A 25,322-nucleotide genomic window follows, 5' to 3' on the forward strand; every position below is an offset into this window, starting at 1 on the left:
GCAGAAAGGGGTCTAGGGTACTATTCAAAACTTTTCGTGGTACCAAAGGAGGAGGGCACGTTTCGCCCAATTCTAGACCTAAAGTGCTTAAACAAGTTTCTGTCGGTTCCATCGTTCAAAATAGAGACAATAAGGTCTATACTGCCCCTAGTTCAAGAGGGTTAGTTATGACTATGATAGACTTGAAGGACGCTTACCTTCATGTGCCAATACACAAGGATCACTTCAGGTTCTTAAGGTTCGCCTTTCTGGATCAGCACTTCCAGTTTGTAGCTCTTCCCTTCGGGCTGGCTACTGCTCCAAGAATCTTCACAAAGATTCGTGGTGGGGAGATCCAGAGGGATAGCAGTGGCTCCTTATCTCAATGACATTCTGGTTCAGGCTCCAGCTGACAGAGGGCCACTCGAGTGCTCTACTACTCCTTCTGCAATCTCATGGATGGATGGTAAACTCAGGAAAGAGTTCTCTGGTTCCCAGTACCAAAATGGAGTTCCTGGGCACGATAATAGACTTTACTGCCATGAAGATATTCCTAACAGACAAGAGACATTTCTAGATTGTTTCCAGCTGTCTTGCCCTCCAATCCTCCTCAAGGCCATCAGTGGCCCGGTGTATGGAGGTGATTTGGCTAATGGTATCCACTATAGATGTCATTCCATTTGCCAGATTCCATCTCCGGCCTCTTCAGCTGTACATGCTGAGGCAGTGGAACGGCTATCATTCAGACCTGTCCCAACTGATCTCTCTGGACAACGGGTCAAGGGAGTCTCTCTCTTGGTGGCTCTGTCCAGACCAGCTGTCCCAGGGAACATCCTTCCTCAGACCATCTTGGCAGATTGTGACTACGGAAAGCTCCCATGAGGGAAGTATCTCGGATTCTCACGAATGCTCGATATTAGCATTCCACATCCTGGGTGTGGACAACTGGGAAGCGGACTTTCTCAACAGATAATCTTTTCATCCGGGTGAATTGTCTTTTCACCCTGAAGTGTTTGCGGAGATTTGCAACAGTTGGGGGACTCCGGAGATAGATCTCATGGCGTCTTCACTCAACTTCAAGCTACCCAGATACAGGTCGCGGTCCAGAGACCCCCATGCAGAGCTGGTAGATGCCTTAGCAGTGCCTTGGGGATTTAGTCTAGTGTACATATTTCCAACGTTGCCACTTCTACCTCGTGTAGTGGCACGCATCAAACAGGAGCAAGCGTCAACTATTCTGATTGCTCCATCGTTGCCGCAGAGGATGTGGTTTGCGGTCCTAGTGGGGATGTCATCGTCCCTTCCATGGAGGTTGCCCTGTCGCAGGAATCTGCTGGTACAGGGCCCCTTTGTGCATCAGAATCTAGATTCTCTGAGGCCGACTGTGTGGAGAGTGAACGCTTAGTCTTAGCCAGCAGGGGATTTTCTGAGAGGGTGATTGATACTCTCATTCAAGCCACTATCATAAGGTGTGGAGGACCTACTTACTCTGGTTTAAATCTCGTGGATTCCTGCCATAAGGTCAGGGTCTCCAGAATTCTTTCCTTCCTCCAGGACAGTCTGGAGAAGGGACTTGCTGCCAGTTCCTTAAGGGGACAAATTTCGGATCTATCTGTGCTGTTACACAAGAAGCTAGCTGAGCTCCCTGATATTCAGTCTTTTTTTGTTCAGGCTCGGTCCAGGATCAGGCCTGTCTTTAGACATTCTGCTCCTCCTTGGAGTTTGAATTTGGCGCTGAAGGTTTTGCAGGGGCCTCCGTTCGAGCCTATGCATTCTCTTGACATTAAGACTCTGTCTTGGAAGGTTCTTTTTCTACTGGCCATTGCTTCGGCACGCATAGTGTCTGAATTAGCGGCCTTACAATGTGAGCCTCCTTACCTAGTTTTCCATGCAGATAAGGCTGTCCTTCGCACTGGACTGGGATTTCTCCCTAAGGTGGTGTCTGATCGCAATATAAATCAGGAGATTGTGGTTCCTTCCTTGTGTCCTAAACCACCTTCTTCAAAGGAACGGTTACTTCATAACTTGGATGTGGTTCGAGCTTTGAAATTCTATCTTCAGACTACGAAGGATTTCAGTCAAACTTCAGCTTTGTTTGTTGTCTATTCAGAGAAGCGTAAGAGGCTGAAGGCTTCTTCTACTTCCCTATCATTTTGGCTGAGGAGCATGATTCGTTGGGCTTACGCCTCCTCAAAGGATTACGGCTCACTCAACTAGCGCTGTGGCTTTTTCTTGGGCCTTTAAGAATAAGGCCTCTATGGAGCAGATTTGTAAGGCACCTATCTGGTCCTCCTTACATAGTTTTACAAATTTGACGTTTTTGCTTCGGCTGAAGCAGCTATTGGGAGAAAGGTTTTGCAGGCTGTGGTGCCCTCAGAATAGGGTCCGCCTCCTTTTTACCCTCCCATTTTTCATTCATTGTCCTCTAGAGCTTGGGTATTTGTTTCCCACAAGTAATAAATGAACCCGTGGACTCTCCTTGTATTAGATGGAAAACATAAATTATGTTTACCTGATAATTTAATTTCCATCGTTACGAGGAGAGTCCACGGCTCCCGCCTGGTTCTCCGTTGGGCGGACCTAAATTTTTTTTTTTTTTCTTCTGGCACCTTTTATACCCTGATATTTCTCCTACTGTTCCTTGTTCCCTTGGCTTCTTAATTCCCACAAGTAATGAATGAAGCCGTGGACTTTCCTCGTAACGATGGAAATGAAATTATCAGGTAAGCATAATTTATGTTTTTGCTGACAGATGTTTGTATTTCATAACTCACACTGGGAAAGTCCTCTAACTTTTGCTTTGAATTTGTAATTGTGAGCAAAACATAGCTGAAATATCTAACATTATAAACCTTATATATATTCATTATTATATTTACAATGAATATTTAAAAAAAATAATACTCATCAACAATCTAACAAATAACTATTAAGGAGGCAACATAAAGTAATAGTGTTTGTCTTGTAAGGTGTATCCAGTCCACGGATCATCCATTACTTGTGGGATATTCTCATTCCCAACAGGAAGTTGCAAGAAGACACCCACAGCAGAGCTGTTATATAGCAACTCCCCTAACTGCCATAACCAGTCATTCTCTTGCAACTCTCAACAAGCATGGACGTAGTAAGAGAGAAGTGGTGAAATATAGTTTGTTTTTTCTTCAATCAAAAGTTTGTTATTTTTAAATGGTACCGGAGTTGTACTATTTTATCCCAGGCAGTAAATAGAAGAAGAATCTGCCTGTGTTTTCTATGATCTTAGCAGATTGTAACTAAGATCCATTGCTGTTCTCACATATGACTGAGGAGAAAGGTAACTTCAGCGGGAGAATGGCGTGCAGGTTATCCTGCTTTGAGGTATGTGCAGTTATAATTTTTTCTAGAGATGTGAATACTAGAAAATGCTGCTGATACCGGATTTATGTAGGGTAAGCCTGGATACAGTGATTTAATAGCGACTGGTATCATGCTTACTTTCAGAGGTAATACTCTTATATATTTGCAATATAAAACGTTTGCTGGTATGTTTAAGCGTTTTTATATATGCTTTGGTGATAAAACTTTATTGGGGCCTAGTTTTTTCCACATGGCTGGCTTAAATTTGCCTAGAAACAGTTTCCAGAGGCTTTCCACTGTTGTAATAACTGTAATAACTGCTTTATTGCGCAGTTAAAATTACAGACTGAGACATCCAGCTTACCTCAGGAGTCCCCTGAATGCTATAGGACATCTCTAAAGGGCTCTTAGGCTTTCCAAAGTCGTTTATTGGGGAAGGTAGGGCCACAGCAGAGCTGTGGCAGTTTGCTGTGACTGTTAAAAAACGTCTATATCGTTTTTTTGATCCGTTTTTTTGAACTAAGGGGTTAATCATCCATTTGCAAGTGGGTGCAATGCTCTGTTAGCTTATTATACACACTGTAAAAAATTTGTTTAATTTACTGCCTTTTTTCACTGTTTTTCAAATTCTGACAAAATTTGTTTCTCTTAAAGGCACAGTACCGTTTTTTATATTTGCTTGTTAACTTGATTTAAAGTGTTTTCCAAGCTTGCTGGTCTCATTGCTAGTCTGTGTAAACATGTCTGACATAGAGGAAACTCCTTGTTCATTATGTTTAAAAGCCATGGTGGAACCCCCTCTGAGAATGTGTACCAAATGTACTGATTTCACTTTAAGCAATAAAGATCATATTATGTCTTTAAAAAATGTATCACCAGAGGAATCTGACGAGGGGGAAGTTATGCCGACTAACTCTCCCCGCGTGTCAGATCCTTTGACTCCCGCTCAAGGGACTCACGCTCAAATGGCGCCAAGTACATCTAGGGCGCCCATAGCGTTTACTTTACAAGACATGGCGGCAGTCATGGATAATACACTGTCAGCGGTATTACCCAGACTACCTGAATTTAGAGGAAAGCGAGATAGCTCTGGAGTTTGAAGAAATACAGAGCATACTGACGCTTTAAGAGCTATGTCTGATACTGCCTCATAATATGCAGAAGCTGAAGAAGGAGAGCTTCTTTCTGTGGGTAATGTTTCTGATTCAGGGAAGATGATGCAACCTGATTCTGATATGTCTACATTTAAATTTAAGCTTGAACACATCCGCGTGTTGCTCAGGGAGGTTTTAGCTGCTCTGAATGACTGTGATACAATTGCAGTGCCAGAGAAATTGTGTAGACTGGATAAATACTATGCAGTGCCGGTGTGTACTGATGTTTTTCCAATACCTAAAAGGTTTTCAGAAATTGTTACTAAGGAATGGGATAGACCAGGTTTGTCATTCTCTCCCCCTCCTATTTTTACAAAAATGTTTCCAATAGACGCCACCACACGGGACTTATGGCAGACAGTCCCTAAGGTGGAGGGAGCAGTTTATACTCTAGCAAAGCGTACTACTATCCCTGTCGAGGACAGTTGTGCTTTCTTAGATCCAATGGATAAAAAGTTAGAGGGTTACCTTAAGAAAATGTTTATTCAACAAGGTTTTATCCTACAGCCCCTTGCATGCATTGCTCCTGTCACTGCTGCTGCAGCGTTCTGGTTTGAGTCTCTGGAAGAGGCCTTACAGGTAGCGACTCCATTGGATGACATACTTGACAAGCTTAGAGCACTTAAGCTAGCCAATTCTTTTGTTTCTGATGCCATTGTTCATTTGACTAAACTAACGGCTAAGAATTCTGGATTTGCTATACAGGCGCGCAGAGCGCTGTGGCTTAAATCATGGTCAGCTGACGTTACTTCAAAGTCTAAGCTGCTTAACATTGCCTTCAAGGGGCAGACCCTATACGGGCCTGGTTTGAAGGAGATTATTGCTGATATCACTGGAGGAAAAGGTCATGCCCTTCCTCAGGATAGGTCCAAATCAAGGGCCAAACAGTCTAATTTTCGTGCCTTTCGAAACTTCAAGGCAAGTGCGGCATCAACTTCCTCTAATACAAAACAAGAGGGAACTTTTGCTCAGTCCAAGTTGGTCTGGAGACCTAACCAGACCTGGAACAAAGGTAAGCAGCCAAAAAAGCCTGCTGCTGCCTCTAAGACGGCACGAAGGAACGGCCCCCTATCCGGTAACGGATCTAGTAGGGGGCAGACTTTCGCTCTTCGCCCAGGCGTGGGCAAGAGATGTTCAGGATCCCTGGGCGTTGGAAATTATATCCCAGGGATATCTTCTGGACTTTAAAGCTTCCCCCCAAAAAGGGAGATTTCACCTTTCACAATTATCTGCAAACCAGATAAAGAGAGAGGCATTCTTACACTGTGTACAAGACCTCCTAGTTATGGGAGTGATCCATCCAGTTCCAAAGGAGGAACAGGGACAAATCTGTTTGTGGTTCCCAAAAAAGAGGGAACCTTCAGACCAATTTTGGATCTAAAGATCTTAAACAAATATCTCAGAGTTCCATCATTCAAGATGGAGACTATTCGTACCATCCTACCTATGATCCAGGAGGGTCAATATATGACTACAGTGGATTTAAAGGATGCTTATCTTCACATTCCGATTCACAAAGATCATCATCGGTTTCTCAGGTTTGCTTTCTAGACAGGCATTACCAGTTTGTAGCTCTTACCTTTGGGTTAGCTACAGCCCCAAGAATTTTTACGAAGGTTCTGGGGTCGCTTCTGGCGGTTCTAAGGCCGCGGCGCATAGCAGTGGCCCCTTATTTAGACGACATCCTGATTCAGGCGTCAAACTTCCAAATTGCCAAGTCTCATACGGACATAGTGTTGGCATTTCTGAGGTCGCATGGGTGGAAAGTGAACGAGGAAAAGAGTTCTCTATCACCCATCACAAGAGTTTTCCTTCCTAGATTCTGTAGAAATGAAAATTTACCTGATGGAGTCCAGGTTATCAAAACTTCTAAATTCCTGCCATGTTCTTTATTCCATTCCTCGCCTTTTGGTGGCTCAGTGCATGGAAGTAATCGGCTTAATGGTAGCAGCAATGGACATAGTGCCGTTTGCACGCCTACATCTCAGACCGCTGCAACTTTGCATGCTCAGTCAGTGGAATGGGGATTACACAGATTTGTCCCCTCTACTAAATCTGGATTAAGAGACCATGGACTCTCTTCTCTGGTGGCTATCTCGGGTCCATCTGTCCAAAGGTATGACCTTTCGCAGGCCAGATTGGACAATTGTAACGACAGATGCCAGCCTTCTAGGTTGGGGTGCAGTCTGGAACTCCCTGAAGGCTCAGGGATCGTGGACTCAGGAGGAGACACTCCTTCCAATAAATATTCTGGAACTAAGAGCGATATTCAATGCTCTTCAGGCTTGCCTCAGTTAGCAACTCTGAGGTTCATCAGATATCACGACTGTGGCTTACATCAACCATCAAGGGGGAACAAGGAGTTCCCTAGCGATGTTAGAAGTCTCAAAGATAATTCGCTGGGCAGAGACTCACTCTTGCCACCTATCAGCTATCCATATCCCAGGTGTAGAGAACTGGGAGGCGGATTTTCTAAGTCATCAGACTTTTCATCCGGGGGAGTGGGAACTCCATCCGGAGGTGTTTGCACAATTGATTCTTCGTTGGGGCAAACCAGAGCTGGATCTCATGGCATCTCGCCAGAACGCCAAGCTTCCTTGTTACGGATCCAGGTCCAGGGATCCCAAGGCGACGCTGATAGATGCTCTAGCAGCGCCTTGGTCTTTCAACCTGGCTTATGTGTTTCCACCGTTTCCTCTGCTCCCTCGTCTGATTGCCAAGATCAAGCAGGAGAGAGCATCGGTGATATTGATAGCGCCTGCGTGGCCACGCAGGACTTGGTATGCAGATCTGGTGGACATGTCATACTTTCCACCGTGGACTCTGCCTCTGAGAGAGGACCTTCTACTTCAGGGTCCTTTCAACCATCCAAATTTACTTTCTCTGAGACTGACTGCCTGGAGATTGAACGCTTGATTTTATCAAAGCGTGGCTTCTCCGAGTCAGTCATTGATACCTTAATACAGGCACGAAAGCCTGTCACCAGGAAAATCTACCATAAGATATGGCGTAAATATCTTTATTGGTGTGAATCCAAGGGTTACTCATGGAGTAAGGTCAGGATTCCCAGGATATTATCTTTTCTCCAAGAGGGTTTGGAAAAAGGTTCATCAGCTAGTTCTTAAAGGGACAGATTTCTGCCCTGTCTATTCTTTTGCACAAGCGTCTGGCAGATGTTCCAGACGTTCAGGCATTTTGTCAGGCTTTAGTTAGAATCAAGCCTGTGTTTAAACCTGTTGCTCCGCCATGGAGCCTAAATCTGGTTCTTAAGGTTCTTCAAGGAGTTCCGTTTGAACCTCTTCATTCCATAGATAGTTCTTTTTTTTTGGTAGCTATTTCCTCGGCTCGTAGAGTCTCCGAGTTATCTGCTTTACAATGTGATTCTCCTTATCTGATTTTCCATGTGGATAAGGTAGTTCTGCGTACCAAACCTGGGTTTTTACCTAAGGTAGTATCTAATAAGAATATCAATCAAGAGATTGTTGTTCCATCTTTGTGTCCTAATCCTTCTTCAAAGAAGGAACGTCTATAACACAATCTGGACGGGGTTCGTGCTTTAAAGTTTTACTTACAAGCTACTAAAGATTTTCGTCAAACATCTGCTTTGTTTGTTGTTTTCTCTGGACAGAGGAGAGGTCAAAAGGCTTCGGCAACCTCTCTTTCTTTTTGGCTAAGAAGCATAATACGCTTAGCTTATGAGACTGCTGGTCAGCAGCCTCCTGAAAGGATTACAGCTCATTCTACTAGAGCTGTGGCTTCCACATGGGCCTTTAAAAATGAGGCTTCTGTTGAACAGATTTGCAAGGCGGGGACTTGGTCTTCGCTTCATACTTTTTCAAAATTCTACAAATTTTATACTTTTGCTTCTTCGGAGGCTATTTTTGGGAGAGAGGTTTTACAGGCAGTGGTACCTTCCGTTTAAGTACCTGCCTTGTCCCTCCCTTCATCCGTGTACTTTAGCTTTGGTATTGGTATCCCACAAGTAATGGATGATCCGTGGACTGGATACACCTTACAAGAGAAAATAATTTATGCTTACCTGATAAATTTATTTCTCTTGTGGTGTATCCAGTCCACGGCCCGCCCTGTCATTTTAAGGCAGGTAATTTTTTTAATTTAAACTACAGTCACCACTGCACCCTATGGTTTCTCCTTTCTCTGCTTGTTTTCGGTCGAATGACTGGTTATGGCAGTTAGGGGAGTTGCTATATAACAGCTCTGCTGTGGGTGTCCTCTTGCAACTTCCTGTTGGGAATGAGAATATCCCACAAGTAATGGATGATCCGTGGACTGGATACACCACAAGAGAAATAAATTTATCAGGTAAGCATAAATTATGTTTTTTGCTAAAGTGTCAATATGTTATACAGTACTGCAGGGCTTGACAAATTTGTTCAAAATCTAGGAGCCAGCAGCTTTTCCCCACTCTTATGATTTTAGATAGATAGATAAAGAGATAGTGTTGTTTGCGGAGAGACCTGCTGCATTGTAGAGCAGGCCTACATATATGCTCACACGCTCCCAACTGCTTGACCACCATGTTACAGCTTCATCCAGCATCACCTGTGTCAGATCATTGGTAAAGAGACTTCGCAGGAGGGCTTTGGCAAAGTTGCATTTGTATTTCACAGCTGCAAGGCCTAGAAAGGATCCGGCCACACCATTCTAAATCTTAGGTGCAGCTTGTGGTAGCTGCTATGGGAAGTAGGGAGCATTAATGGCTGTCTTGGGGGCTCTAAACCAGGGTTCTATAATTTTAAGGCACCAGTAGCTCCCTGACACCTAAATGTATGCTTTGTCAAGCCCTGCTGTACTGCATAATGAGGCAACCAACTGTACACAATTAACTAGTATTGCAGCAGAAAGACTGAAAGTTCAAACATCTTGTTATATTTATTATTTATTGGGTTGTTCCTGTTAAATATACATTAATGTATCCCTTTATCGTCCAATTTAGCATCCTTGGATGTAACCAAGCAAAATGATCTCAGTGGCTTCTACAGGCACCTTTTAAATCAAACTGTTGGGGAAGAGGAGACCCCTGAATGCAGTTTACGTGATACTGGGTAAGAAACAGCTACACATTTACTATCAGTCTCAACATATTTTGCATTTGCACTGTATTTGGCACTCACATTTAGTTTTGGTGTGGTATAGTTTTAGTTTAGTTAAAATGTTCCCTCTGAACACTGCATTCTAATTGGCATTTTTTGTTGTCCCTTCTTAATTGTGTCCTAGAACTTAGAAGCATTAGATAAAGCCAGGAAATCTCCCCTATGAATAGAGGAACAAAAACTATAGAACCCATAGTGCTCTTCTTTGGGCAATCTACTATGGTTGACCTCATGCTGACCTCAGATAACTTTTCCCTTTGCCTCATTAATGTCTTTTCTTCTTGGGATTGTCTTTAGATACTATATATGCTTTTATTTCATAGGAGTGTATCTGTGATTCAGGTACATATATACTTTATTTCATTAAAAGCATTGTGGGGTGATTCAAATAGTCTGTCATTTCCGAACACATTTTGTAAACATTTTCCAGATACCCTGCTGTTATGCAGAGTTACAATAAGATAAACATACTTAAGATCTTTCAATGTGAGTTAAAGTGCTTTGAAGCACTATAGCTCTGATAATTTTGCTTGCAAAATTACAGTTGTAAGTGCTTATAAAACATATATTTATTTCCTAAGATATGGAGAGTCCATGACGTCATCAATTACTAGTGGGAATATCACTCCTAGCCAGCAAAGAGCACCACAACAAAGCTGTTAAGTATCACTCCCCTTCCCACAATCCCCAGTCATTCTCTTTGCCTTTGTCAATGGAGGAGGTGAATTTCTGGTGTCTGAAGAAAATTGGATTTCTTTCGCGACAAGCACGATTTTTTGGGTCTAGCCACAGTCCACGTTAATCTCTTCAGTAGGGTAGTGGTGGCTTAAAAGCAGTTAGGAACCTGTGAGGTGGGCCTTTCTGCGTTTTCCTAACATTTTGCTGCCCTAGTATAGAAAGCCAGAGTAGGTTTACTTTGTTCTTTCTTTTTCTACAGGTCTCTGTGAGGAGTATGTGTCCTCTCATACTGTGTAAGCTGTCGTCCTGCCTGACAGCTAGATTGCAGGTAAGTGCCTTTTTGTCTTCTAGTTTGGGAGATGGACACTTAAGAGGTTTCCACTACAATTTAAGGGGACCTTTGTATATCCTTTATACAGGATATCTTCTCTCAGGGAGCAGGCGTTTACTTAAAGGGACACTGTACCCAAAAAATTTCTTTCGTGATTCAGATTGAGCATGAAATTTTAAGCAACTTTCTAATTTACTCCTATTATCAAATTTTCTTCATTCTCTTGGTATCTTTATTTGAAATGCAAGAATGTAAGTTTAGATGCCGGCCCATTTTTGGTGAACAACCTGGGTTGTCCTTACTGATTGGTGGATAAATTCATCCACCAATAAAAGGTGCTGTCCAGAGTACTGAAACCAAAAAAAAAGCTTAGATGCCTTCTTTTTCAAATAATGATAGCAAGAGAACAAAGAAAAATTGATAATAGGAGTAAATTAGAAAGTTGCTTAAAATTGCATGCTCTTTCTGAATTACAAAAGAAAAAAATTGGGTTCAGTGTCCCTTTAAGACTAGGAGTTATTCCACTGTTTGGGCTAATATTCTACCTGTTACTTTGGTGGGATGTCTGTTTTTTGCAATACAAGCTGCTTTTGGCGTTAACGCTTTCTGTCCCAGTATGAAAGCTAGATGTTTGCTGCCCTGCTGAGATGCGGGCTATTTCCGTTTAGAGCACTCTGTGTCGCGCCGCTCTAGCTGTTGCTAGGGACGTGACGCTTGCTGCTTGTTGCCTGGGGGGAGTCGTCTCCTCTCTGCATGCGGCGGTGATGTCATCGCTGCACACTCCCTCCCCTCCTGATGCCGGTCTGGATTCCTCCTATGGCGCGAAGCCTGCAGCTATGTAAGTACTTCACTTACATTCACCTGTGCCCAAGTATAGGTTTTACTTTCTGTTATCATGGGTGCTTTTGTTACTGTATGCTGACTTATATTGTTGCTGAACTCTGCTTGTTTGACCACTCTGCCTGTTTACCCCTTAACTGCTGGATTGATATACTGCTGCTGAACTCTGCCTGTCTGACTACTCTGCTTGTTTAACCCATATTGCTCTAGACTACCTTACTGTTAGTAAACCCTGCCTGCCTGACCATCCTAGTGGTTTATCTTTGGACTACCTTACTGTTAACAAACCCTGCCTGCCTGACCATCCTAGTGGTTTACCTCTGGACTGCGTTGCATTACATTATTCTTGGGCCTTGGAGCCAAATGAGGTAGCAAGAACGGTTTATCTTCAGGGACAGAAGTTGGGAACCCATACCACGCAGTTGCAGAGTGTGGTTTCTAAACTAGAGGCTATAACCGCTCAACTCTGCACTAGTTGCAGCAGGCAATACCACTCCTGTTGTTGTACCCCTGTCTCTGCTCCTAGTACTGCGGCTTCTTCCCCTGCTTCTGGAAGCATTCCCTGGATACCATTGCCTGACAAGTATGAAGGTACCATTGATTGCAGGGGTTTTCTTAACCAGTGCAGGCTGCACTTCCGTAATGATCCTCACCAATCAAGGGTTACCTTTATTATTTCCTTACTGAAAGACAAGGCCCTAGCCTGGGTCTCTCCCCTTTTGGAACAGAACGCTCCACTCCTGCATGATGCTGATGCTTTCATTTCAAGAAGAAGTATTTTTCCAGCCACCAGTTGAATTTTAAAAAGACCTTTATTCATTTCTTACAGGGTCCATCATATCAACAACGTTTCAAACCTATGCCAGGTTCTTAATCATGGTGACATGATTAAGAACCTGGCATAGGTCTGAAACGTTGTTGATATGATGGACCCTGTAAGAAATGAATAAAGGTCTTTTTAAAATTCAACTGGTGGCTGGAAAAATACTTCTTCTTGGATACACATTGGGGTCTGGCTAACCCTTTTCCCGTGCCCCACAAGGAAAATAGGTGCTGTCTTTCACTATCATATTCACTACACGATGCTTTCATTTCAGCATTATCTTCTGTGTTTGGGACTTCTGGCCGAACCTCTGCTGCAGAATTTTCTCTTGAGGATCTCCGCCAGGGCAATAGAACTGTGGCACAATTCGCCATCGAGTTTCGCACCTTGGCACTTGAAACCACTTGGGATGGCAGTGCTCTCAAGGCAGCCTTTAGGAGGGGTCTGCATGACCGCATCAAAGATGAACTCACTTATCATGATATTCCTTCTTCTTTGGATGACTTAATAATGCTTTGTATCAGTCTGGACTCTCGCTTCCAGGAAAGACTAGTCAAGAGAGACAGAACTCGAGGGTCCTACCTTTCCGTCCTTCTAGTCGTCCGGTTTCTGCAGTATCCTCTACCCCTTCAACAGCTCCTGTTACCCCAGCAGAGGAACCCATGGATCTCTCCTCCTTCAAACCCTCAGAGTCTGAAAGACAGAGAAGAAGGAGATTGAGACTATGCTTTTATTGTGGATCAAACACCCACCAACTAAAGAATTGTGACATTCGGCCGGGAAGAGTCAATGCTTAGGGGATAACACTGGGGTACCTCTAAGCATGATCAATACTAAATCCCCTCACTCATCTCGGATTTTGTTACCTGTAACCCTTACCTTCCTTCAGAATACTATCCACACTCAAGCCTTTATTGATTCAGGGGCAGCTGGAATCTTTCTGGATCGCCGTTTTATTATTCAAGCATTGTCTCAAAATAACTACTCTGGATGGCACCCCCCTTTGTTCGGGGTTGATCCATTTTGAGTCAGCACCCCAGACCCTGACTGTGGGAGTCCTTCATACCGAACAGCTGCAGTTAGAGGTCATTAATTCCCCAGCACAGCCTGTCATCCTTGGTCTTCCTTGACTTCGTATACACAATCCACAGTTTGACTGGACTGAAGGACAACTGGCCTCCTGGGGTACCTCCTGTTTCCACTCCTGCCTTGCTAAATTCACTTCTCTCCTCCGCATCTTCATAGCCAGTATACAGACTTCTCCAAACCTTCCTTCAGTATATGCAGACTTTGCAGATGTGTTTGAGAAAAAAGCAGCTGACGTGCTGCCACCCCACCACCCTTATGACTGCAAAATTGACCTCTTTCCCGGAGCCCCACTTCCTAAAGGGAGGACTTATCCTCTCTCAAAAGCTGAAACCAAATTCCATGGAGGAGTATATCCAAAAGAACCTAGCTAAAGGTTTCATTCACGCTTCCTCCTCTCCTGCTGGGTCAGGCTTCTTTTTTGTCAGTAAGAAGGATGGTGGGCTCAGACCCTGCATTGACTACAGGGCCTTGAACAACATCACTATCAAGAATTGCTATCCCATTCCTTAGATCACCGAACTCTGACTCACTCCAGAATGCTCGCTTCTTCACCAAGCTGAACTTATGTGGGGCATACAATCTGATCCGTATCTTCCCAGGCCACGAATGGAAGACCACCTTCAACACAAGATCAGGGCATTACGAATACCTTGTAATGCCCTTTGGGCTGTGTAACGCCCCTGCAGTCTTCTAGGCATTTGTCAACTACGTCTTCCGTGATCTCCTCAATCGCACTGTCATTTGTCTACCTGGATTACATCCTTATTTTTTCTTCCACTCTGGAAGAGCACCATAAGCACGTGAGACAGGTACTTCAACGTCTCAGAGACAATTCCTTGGTAGTTAAACTAGAAAAATGTGAGTTTGACCAAGTTCAGATCCAGTTCCTTGGTTATGTCATCTCGAAAGAAGGTTTTGCCATGGATCCTGCTAAACTCACCACAGTTTTAGAATGGCCTCAACCTACTTCATTAAAGGAATTACAGAGATTCTTGGAGTTCTCCAATTATTACCGCAAGTTTATAAAGAACTTTTCTCAAACAGACGCTCCTCCTCACGGAATTGACAAAGACTGTAAACATTGGTCCCCTAAGGCCATATATGCCTTCACTCGTCTTTTAAAAAGGCTTTCTGTTCTGATCCTGACCTACAGTTCACTTTAGAGGTTGATGCCTCCGAGATAGGGGCTGGAGCCGTTCTAACCCAAACAGATACTTTAACTTCCAAGTCGCACCCCGTAGCCTTTTTCTTTAAACGCTTTACTCCTGCTGAGAGGTATTACGATGTGGGTAATCGTGAACTCTTGATGGCGTCATTGGTTAGAAGGCACCGCCAATCCCATTCAGATTCTCACCGACCCCAAGAATTTGACTTATCTAGAGACTGCTCATCGACTCAATCCTCGACAGGCCAGATGGGCCTTGTTCTTTTCCCATTTTAACTTTGTGGTCTCTTATCTTCCTGGGACCAAAAACAAGAAGGCTGACGCCCTTTCCCGTCAGTTTCCTCACTCAAGTGATTCCTCTGAAACTCCTATGGAACACATCATACCTCCCTCCTGTGTGGTTGCTCAACTGAATACCACCCTTCTTCAAAGACTGCAATGTGCCCAGTCTAGTAAACCTCCTGAAGCTCCCGTGGCTTCTAATAGCTTTTTTGTACCTCTTAACCTACGCACTCATGTGCTGTCCTGGGCTCATAATAGTAAACTCTCAGGACATCCTGGTTTAACAAGGACTTTTAAGCGTCTTTCCCAACACGTATGGGGGCCTGCTATGAAGTCTGACGCTCAGGATTATGTGAAAGCCTGCACAACTTGTGCTGCCAACAAAACTCCCCAATCCTTGCCTCCCGACTTGCTCAAACCATTGTCCATTCCCAAACATCCATGGACACACATAACAATAGATTTTTTTGTGAACCTTCCCCCTTCTGACCACCATACAGTTATCTGGGTTGTGGTGGATCGCTTTTCCAGACTGGCTCATTTTGTACCCCTAACAAACCTCCTTCTGCCCAAGAATTATCGTCTCTCTTTTTCTCTTGCATGTGGTACGACTTCATGGCATTCCTGTGAATATTGTTTCCGACAGAGGTCAACAGTTCATCCTACCTTTTTGGAGAGCTTTTTGTAAGTTGATTGGAACCACTGTTTCGTTATCGTCTGGTTACCATCCTCAGACCAATGGACTAACTGAGAGAGTAAACCCAGGATCTTGAAGCCTACCTTAGAGCCTTTGTCAACTCTCTCCATACCAACTGGTCTGAGTTGTTGCCCCTAGCTGAGCTGGCAAGAAACACTCATTGGCACTCTTTTCTTCGTTGTTCTCCATTTCAAGTCGCAGCATGGTAGCAACCTTGTGTCTTCCCTCTTTCTGCTCAGTCCACTGGGGTTCCTTCTGCAGACCAACATGTTACTGAACTCACCACTCATTGGCAACGTATTCGCTCTCAGCTACATTCAGCTATCTCTCTAGATATAAAACTGTATAAACATGACAGGATACCCTCCCCCCAAAGAGCAGCTCCACGGCTTATGGACGAGGGCGGTCTGGATGTCTCTGATGAAATTGAGAAATCAACCTTGGCGCAGAGATGTTAGTGGCTGGTTCCCAAGAGTTATGATCTTCCGAATAACCTTTCCAGCGGATAAGATATTGTAAGACACCTCTGTATCTTCTTGAATCCAACACGGATTCCACTTCATATTCGATGTTCGGGTCTATGGAAACTTGCGGTAGAGCTGTATGAGAAGAATCTCCCCTAACCATGCGATAGGGTTTGAGCAAGGATAAATGAAAAGTTGGATGAATTTTTAATGTATCTGGTAAAGTCATTCGGACAGCATTAAAAATGATCCGATGTATAGAGGTGACAATTTTCTTGAAGGTGTGGATAATCGTATGTTCTTGGTGGACAACCAAACCAGGTCCCCAATCGAGTAGGGGGTGGGGGGGTTCGTCTTTTGTCATAATATTTGTTTTGTCGCATGACGTGCTGGACCTGTCGGTTTCACGTTTCCTTTGGCTAGAACTTGTGTGCACTTGACTATTTTCTTTCTAATCCGGTTAGGATAGGTTTTTTTTTCTTTTATTTTTAGATCTCGAGATTGTTGTAGAATCTCTTCTTAGGAAGACATTTCACCTCTGGGATTCTGGTACTAGCGATTTTCATGGTCGCGATTGATGGGATCTTCCAGTGGAAGTTCTATATATATATATATATATATATATAAAAAAAATAAACAATACAAAAACAAGGAAGGATGTGTCTCTGGTCGGGGTGATGTTCCCTCGATATGTCCGAGACTATGTTTAAGCTTCTGAGCTTATATGTTTTTCTGAGTTTTCTGGCCCTGCTAGAACTTTAGAATTTTCAGTTTGATCCTTGAACAGATATGTCATATCCTACTGGTCCTGGTTGGGTATTAGTTATCTCTGTTCTTTTTGTGATTTATAACAATTACCTTGTATCCTAAATAACAGGCTGGACCTGTTTGGGTACTAGTTACCTCTCTTTTTTTTTTTTTTTTTTTTTTTTTTCTCTCCTCAAGAGGTTGTTTCCTTGTTCCTTCAGTCCAGAGGAAGCCCTTCTATCCTAGATGTTAGGCTGGTCCTAGTTTAAATCTTCTTGTTTGGTCATCTGATTTTGGATTGTGTGCAGTCCAAGTGACCTACGAGTTAATACCCTGCTTAGCAACGCTGTTGCCTTGGAGTTTGAATTCTGCTGTAGCAGTTTTCTTTAGGAGCTAAGTTTTTCCTCTTCCTGATGGAGGGGGGGGGGGGGCGTGTGACTTTTTGGAGTCTTTTTTCCCAGTTCCTTTTTGCATGGGTGAATTTTTCCCCCCACTATTGGTGCTCCATAAGGGTTCTCTTGTTCTATTGAGTTTCTACACTCTATGTAGAGTTTATTTCTTCTTCCTATTGAGGGTTGATATACAGTTCTCTTTTCCCTTATTCAGGGAGATGGATACTTTCCTGTCATCATGTTGAGGGAATCCGGTTTTTAGGGACCGTATCGTTTTCTGTAACCTTGTTCTGATCCTAGATTTTTCTTGGGATCTAGGTTTTTTTTATGCAGCATCCTGTGTTCCTGGGTTCTGGTTGCTCCTGATTTTTGGCGGTTCTGGTTTTCTCCATTGCCTGCTAGGAGTTTTAAGGTATTTCTCTTGTCCTTTACAACCTTTGCGTTGGATTTGGAGTGGAGTTCCTGGGGTAGACTCCAGGGTGGTTCTTGGGATGCTGTTTGATCTTTCAGACAGGAAGTCTCCTTAGGCCTTTTTTGAGTTAAAGTATTCTATAGGCTTGCCCTGCAGTTTTCCTTCAGGCCTCGTTGGTACTGTGGGAAGGGTGATGTTTAGCCCAGTCCGATTCTTCAGGTTGGCAGTGTTGCTTATCAGGAGCGGGCGCCAGGGTATCTGATTGCTCCTTTTGTGCTGCGACTTAGTTTCCTGGTTTGGTCTTCTCCATTGTAGATGCTTCTTATTAGGGGGTTTGACAGGGTCTTCTCCCTTGGGTATCCGTGAGAGGGATTTTTCTGAAAGGTCCTGCTTGTAACTGGTCCCTTTGTTATAATTTGGCCTGTTTTGGTGGGGTGGTGTTGATTCTCTCTGATTTTATATCTCTTTTTGAGGTTTTCTCTTGTCCCTTTCCAAGGTGACCTGGAGAAAGGGTTTCTTGGCCGGTTCTTGGATAGGACGGCTAGTTCTTATAGCCTGAGGGTTAGCCTGGCTGCCTCACAGACATGCGGTTACAGGTGTGTCATCCGTTGCCTTCTGCCCTGGTATGTGGACTCCTAAGCAGACTTTAGATATGTTTTCTGTTGTGTTCCGAGGTTCATGAACTTTTGGGGTTCATTTCCTTTGCCAGGACGCGGACTGTGGTCAGGCAGTTACGTTCTATTCTTTGCCTTTTCAGGAACTTAGTCTTTCTGTTAAGGATTTGCATCAGTTCTTTTTATCGATGCAGGAGATGGTCCTCAAATTTTTCTACTCATTGACCTGTTCTGTTTTGTGGAGTATTCTCTACATGTCCTAGTCTCTTGCAGTCTGGTAATCCGCTCTCCTTAGGGGGTTTTTGTTCTAAGGAGATTTTTTTTCTTTGGTTTCTACAAGGTGCTTCTCCCTCTGTTTGTTCCCTTTTTTCTGGGATCGTGCCTCAAGGACTTTTTTTTTTTTAGACTTTCTTTAGCATAGTCAGTTTGTTTCTGTGTCTCGGAAGTGTCAGGGTTAGGAGTCTTGGTTGTCTTCCTTGTCGTGTTCGTGGAGGAGTGTTCTTCGCTTGACCTTGTAGACAGCGGGACTCTTGTCTCCTCAGAGGTTTGTGTGGTCTCTGGCATGGGCTTTTATGGTCCTAATTGTTGGGCAGTTACTTGGTCCTCCTAATATTTTTTTGGTTGCTTTGCTTCTGTTGAAGCAGTTTTCGGGAGATTGGGTTTGTTACAAGGTGTGGTGCCCTCAGATTTGGGCCGCTTCTTTGGTTATCCCGTGTTAGCATTTAGTGTCCTCTATAGCTTGAGTATTGCTTTTCCAAAATAAATGAATGCAGCTGTGGACTCTCCCCATATTAAGAAGGAAAACATAAATTATGCATAACCAGATAATTTCCTTTCCTTCTGTACGGGGAGAGTCCACAGCTTCCGCCCGTGTTTTTCCGCTGAGCGGCCTTAAATTTATTTTTGTTCTTTTGGCACCTTTTTTTACCCTGATGTTTTTCCTACTGTTCCTTGTTCCCTTGGCAGAATGACTGGGGGATGAGGGAAGTGGGAGAGGTATTTAAGTCTTTGGCTGAGGTGTCTTTACCTCCTCCTGGTGGCCAGGTTCTGTATTTCCCAAAAGTAATGAATGCAGCTGTGGACTCTTCCCGTACAGAAGGAAAGGAAATTATCTGGTAAGCATAATTTATGTTTTTAGAACTTTGGGAAACCACTGCAATAGTGGGTAGAGCTTTTTCTATTCTAGATAGAAAAGGAGATAGATTTTACTTCAGAGGGCCTATGGATAGGAACCTGGAGAGTTATCTTTGAAAGACTTTCTTCCTAAGGGGGTTTTAGATTCAACCAGCAGTAGATATCACTTGTGGTGCTGTAACAGCATTTCTCTGGTTTATTCCTTGGCTGAGTTACTCTTCCTTAAATATATTCAGAATTGTTTGTGGTATTAAGCTTGGCTGACTCCTTTAATTGGATGCGGTGATTGAGATGTTTGCATCAATGCAAAGTACATGGCTCGGATAGTTTATCCTAGAAGGCCCTTTTTTATTGTTAAAATCGGGGTATGTAGTCATGGTTTCTATGTCCAGGTTTTATTTCTATCCTTTCAGGGATACAGTTCAGGGCCTGGTTTGTACCTTCATTCTTATGTTCAGTTTAAAAGGGAGTTTCTTTATCCCAAGATAAGAAAGCCAGTTTCAAGTGGAAGCCTACCAAGCATTTTTACTCCTTTGGTAATCATCCTTTTTCTCTTGTAAGGTGTATCCAGTCCACAGGTTCATCCATTACTTGTGGGATATTCTCCTTCCCAACAGGAAGCTGCAAGAGGACACCCACAGCAGAGCTGTCTATATAGCTCCTCCCCTAACTGCCACCCCCAGTCATTCTCTTGCAGCTCTCGACAAGATAGGAAGTATCAAGAGATATGTGGTGACTTAGTGTAGTTTTACCTTCAATCAAAAGTTTATTTTTAAACGGTACCGGCGTTGTACTGTTTTACTCTCAGGCAGAAATTAGAAGAAGAGTTCTGCCTGGAGGTTGATGATCTTAGCGGTTTGTAACTAAGGTCCATTGCTGTTCTCACACATAACTGAAGAGTATGGGACAACTTCAGTTGGGGGAACGGTCTGCAGATTACCTGCTTTGAGGTATGTTCAGTATATTTATTTCTAGAGAGATGAATGAGTTCTAGAAAATGCTGACAGAGCCTTGTGTATTTGAGGTAAGCCTGATGCAGTGATTTAACAGCGACTGGGGTCATGCTTACAAAACAGGGTAATACTCTTATTACTTAGTGACAGTTAAACGTTTACATGAATTCAAAAATAGGAAGTTTTTTCTCTGAGGGAGATAACTCTTTATTTGGGGCCTAGTTTCCACATGGCTAATCAGATACTCCTAGGAGTATTTTCTTAAGGCCCCTCTGGCATCCAGTACATGGTGGGAGGGGCCTATTTTAGCGCTCTAAATGCACCGTTTTAATTCAGACTGAGACATCCAGCTTCCCTAGAGGAGTCCTCTGGCACCTGAGGACCATTATAAGGGGTTTATTTCTGCACAAAATCGTACTTGAGGACAGGTAGGAGCCTCAGCAGAGCTGTGGCAGGGTGCTTAACTGTCTTGTAGCGTTTTTTAACGTTATTAAATCCGGTTTGGAGCCTAAGGGGTTAATCATCCATTTGCAAGTGGGTGCAATGTTGCTTTAGTCCCTTCCACACTCTGTAAAATTTTCAAAGACTTTACTATATTTTTGCACTGTTTTGCAGTTTAAGTGTTAGTTTTTTTTCTCTTAAAGGCACAGTAACGTTTTTGTTTAATTGCTGTTTCACCTTTATTAAAGTGTTTTCCAAGCTTGCTTGTCTCATTACTAGTCTGTTAAACATGTCTGACATAGAGGAAACTCCTTGTTCAATATGTTTAGAAGCCATGGTGGAACCCCCTCTTAGAATGTGTACCAAATGTACTGAAATTTCTATAAACTATAAAGACCATATTATGGCGCTTAAAGATTTATCTCCAGGGGATTCTCTGACTGAAAAAAGGGAGATTATGCCATCTAGCTCTCCCCATGTGTCAGAACCTATAACTCCCGCTCAAGTGACGCCAAGTACATCTAGCGCGTCTAATTCTTTTACCTTACAGGACATGGCGGCAGTTATGAATGCTCCCCTCACAGAGGTATTTTCCAAACTGCCAGGGTTACAAGGAAAGCGAGACAGCTCTGGGGCTAGAACTAATACAGAGCTTTCTGACGCTTTAATGCCTGTGTCCGATATACCCTCACAATACTCAGAAGCCGAGGCAGGTGAGATTCTATCTGTGGGTGACATTTCAGGTTCAGGGAAGGCGTTACTTCAGTCTGATTCTGAAATGACAGCATTTAAATTTAAGCTTGAACACCTCCGCTTATTGCTTAGGGAGGTTTTAGCGACTCTGCATGATTGTGACCCCATTGTGGTTCCAGAGAAATTGTGTAAAATGGACAAATACTTTGCAGTGCCTGTTTACACTGATGTTTTTCCAGACCCTAAGAGGTTGTCGGAAATTATTACTAAGGAATGGGATAGACCAGGTGTGCCGTTCTCTCCCCCTCCTGCTTTCAAAAAGATGTTTCCCATAGATGCCGCCGTACGGGACTCGTGGCAGACGGTCCCTAAGGTGGAGGGAGCAGTCTCTACCCTAGCTAAGCGTACAACTATCCCCGTCGAGGACAGTTGTGCTTTCCTAGATTCTATGGATAAAATAATTGGGAGGGTCTCCTTAAGAACATTTTTATTCATCAAGGTTTTATTCTCCAGCCTCTTGCATGCATAGCCCCAGTTACTGCTGCAGCGGCTTTTTGGTTTGAGTCTCTTGAGGAGGCTCTGTAGGTGGAGACTCTGCTAGACGACATTCTAGACAGGATTAAAGCTCTTAAGTTAGCTAATTCCTTTATTTTTTACGCCGTTTTTCAGTTAACCAAACTAACGGCTAAGAATTCAGGTTTTGCCATTTTGGCGCGTAGGGCGCTATGGCTTAAGTCCTGGTCAGCAGACGTTGCTTCAAAGTCTAAGCTTCTTAACATCCCCTTCAAGGGACAGACCCTATTCGGGGCCGGTCTGAAGGAAATCATTTCTGATATTACTGGAGGAAAAGGTCACGCCCTTCCTCAGGATAGGTCCAATAAGAGGACCAAACAGAATAATTTTCGTTCCTTTCGAAACTTCAAGAGTGGCGCAGCCTTAGTTACCTCTAATGCAAAACAAGAGGGAAATTTCGCCCAGTCCAAACCAGTCTGGAGACCTAACCAGGCTTGGAACAAGGGGAAGCAGGCCAAGAAACCTGCGGCTGCCTCTAAGACAGCATGAAGGAGTAGCCCCCGATCCGGGACCGGATCTAGTAGGGGGCAGACTTTCTCTCTTCGCCCAGGCTTGGGCAAGAGACGTCCAGGATCCCTGGGCGCTAGAGATTGTTTCCCAGGGATATCTTCTGGAATTCAAAGGTTCATCTCCAAAGGGGAGATTTCATCTCTCACAACTATCTGTAAACCAGATAAAAAGAGAGGCATTCTTACGTTGCGTTCAAGACCTACTGGTTATGGGAGTGATCCACCCAGGGGCTGGGTTTTTATTCAAACCTGTTTATAGTTCCCAAAAAAGAGGGAACTTTCAGACCTATCTTGGATCTCAAGATCCTAAACAAATTTCTCAGGGTCCCATCCTTCAAGATGGAGACAATCCGAACCATCCTCCCTATGATCCAGGAGGGTCAATATATGACTACCGTGTACTTAAAGGATGCTTATCTCCACATTCCGATTCACAGAGATCATCATCAGTTCCTCAGTTTCGCCTTCCTAGACAGGCATTACCAGTTTGTGGCTCTTCCCTTCGGGTTAGCCACGGCACCAAAAATCTTTACGAAGGTTCTAGGGTCCCTTCTGGCGGCTCTAAGGCCGCGGGGCATAGCGGTAGCCCCTTACCTAGACGACATTCTGATTAAGGCGTCGACTTTTCAAATCGCCAAGTCCCATACGGACATTGTTCTGGCCTTTCTGAGGTCTCACTGGTGGAAAGTGAACATAGAAAAGAGTTCTCTCTCTCCTCTCACAAGAGTTTCCTTCCTAGGAACTCTGATAGATTCAGTAGAAATGAAAAATTTTCTGACAGAAGTCAGGATGTCAAAACTTCTAACTTCTTGCCGTGCTCTTCATTCCACTTCTCGGCCATCAGTGGCTCAGTGTATGGAAATGATCGGCCTAATGGTAGCGGCAATGGACATAGTTCAGTTTGCCCGCCTACATCTCAGACCACTGCAACTTTGCATGCTCAACCAGTGGAATGGGGACTACACAGATTTGTCTCATCTGTTAAATCTGGATCAAGAGACCAGGGAATGAGTTTCCGTAGGCCAGAGTGGACTATAGTGACGACAGATGCCAGCCTTCTGGGCTGGGGCGCAGTCTGGAACTCCCTGAAGGCTCAGGGTTCGTGGACTCAGGAGGAAGCCCTCCTTCCGATAAACATTCTGGAACTAAGAGCGATATTCAATGCTCTTCAGGCTTGGCCTCAACTAGCTGCGGCCAAGTTCATCAGATTTCAGTCGGACAATATCACGACTGTAGCCTATATCAACCATCAGGGGGGAACAAGGAGTCCCCTGGCAATGATGGAGGTTTCCAAGATAATTCTATGGGCAGAGGTTCACTCTTGCCATCTCTCAGCTATCCATATCCCAGGAGTAGAGAACTGGGAGGCGGATTTTCTAAGTCGGCAGACTTTTCATCCGGGGGAGTGGGAGCTCCATCCGGAGGTATTTGCCCAGCGTATTCAACTTTGGGGCAAACCAGAACTGGATCTGATGGCGTCTCGTCAGAACGCCAAGCTTCCTTGTTACGGGTCCAGGTCAAGGGATCCCCAGGCAGCGCTGATAGATGCTCTAGCAGTGCCCTGGTCCTTCAACCTGGCTTATGTGTTTCCACCGTTTCCTCTCCTCCCTCGTCTGATTGCCAAGATCAAGCAGGAGAGAGCTTCGGTGATTTTGATAGCGCCTGCGTGGCCACGCAAGACTTGGTTAGCGGATCTGGTGGACATGTCATCCTCTCCACCATGGACTCTGCCGCTGAGGCAGGACCTTCTACTCCAAGGTCCATTCAAACATCCTAATCTAATTTCTCTGCGTCTGACTGCTTGGAGATTGAACGCTTGATTTTATCAAAACGTGGTTTCTCCGAGTCGGTCATTGATACCTTGATTCAGGCTCGAAAGCCTGTCACCAGGAAATCATAAGATATGGTGTAAATATCTTCATTGGTGTGAATCCAAGGGTTACTCGTGGAGTAAGGTCAGGATTCCTAGGATACTATCTTTTCTCCAAGAAGGATTGGAAAAGGGATTATCGGCTAGTTACTTAAAGGGACAGATTTCTGCTCTGTCTATTCTTTTGCACAAGCGCCTGGCTGATGTTCCAGACGTTCAGGCGTTTTGTCAGGCTTTGGTTAGAATCAGGCCTGTGTTTAAACCTGTTGATCCGCCATGGAGTTTAAATTTAGTTCTTCAAGGGGTTCCGTTTGAACCCTTGCATTCCATAGATATCAAGCTTTTATCTTGGAAAGTTCTGTTTTTAGTAGCTATCTCTTCGGCTCGAAGAGTTTCAGAGTTATCTGCCTTGCAGTGTGATTCCCCTTATCTGATCTTCCATGCAGATAAGGTAGTTTTGCGTACCAAACCTGGGTTTCTTCCTAAGGTAGTATCTAATAGGAATATCAATCAGGAAATTGTTGTTCCGTCACTGTGTCCTAATCCTTCTTCAAAGAAGGAACGTCTGTTACACAATCTTGACGTGGTTCGTGCTTTAAAGTTTTATTTGCAAGCTACTAAGGATTTTCGTCAAACATCTGCATTGTTTGTCGTCTACTCTAGAAAGAGGAGAGGCCAAAAGGCTTCAGCAACTTCTCTTTCTTTTTGGCTGAGAAGCATAATCCGTTTAGCTTATGAGACTGCTGGCCAGCAGCCTCCTCAAAGAATTACAGCTCATTCTACTAGAGCGGTAGCTTCCACATGGGCTTTTAAACATGAGGCCTCTGTTGAACAGATTTGTAAGGCGGCGACTTGGTCTTCGCTTCATACTTTTTCTAAATTCTACAAATTTGATACTTTTGCTTCCTCGGAGGCTATTTTTGGGAGAAAGGTCTTGCAGGCAGTGGTGCCTTCCGTTTAAGTGCCTGCCTTGTCCCTCCCTTCATCCGTGTCCTAAAGCTTTGGTATTGGTATCCCACAAGTAATGGATGA

The 25,322-nt window shown here is 43.9% G+C and overlaps 1 protein-coding gene across 1 annotated transcript in view; it reads left to right on the forward strand.

Moving 5' to 3' along the window:
* Window positions 1–25,322, forward strand: part of NSRP1 (nuclear speckle splicing regulatory protein 1) — a 183,503-nt gene that overhangs the window by 145,127 nt on the left and 13,054 nt on the right. Inside the window, exon 6 of the mRNA XM_053706141.1 lies at window positions 9,427–9,535. Coding sequence (XP_053562116.1) covers window positions 9,427–9,535 — 109 coding nt within the window. The remainder of the gene's footprint in view (window positions 1–9,426; window positions 9,536–25,322) is intronic.

This window comes from Bombina bombina, chromosome 3 (genome assembly GCF_027579735.1).
Source record: "Bombina bombina isolate aBomBom1 chromosome 3, aBomBom1.pri, whole genome shotgun sequence".
In the NCBI taxonomy this organism is placed as follows: Eukaryota; Metazoa; Chordata; class Amphibia; order Anura; family Bombinatoridae; genus Bombina; species Bombina bombina.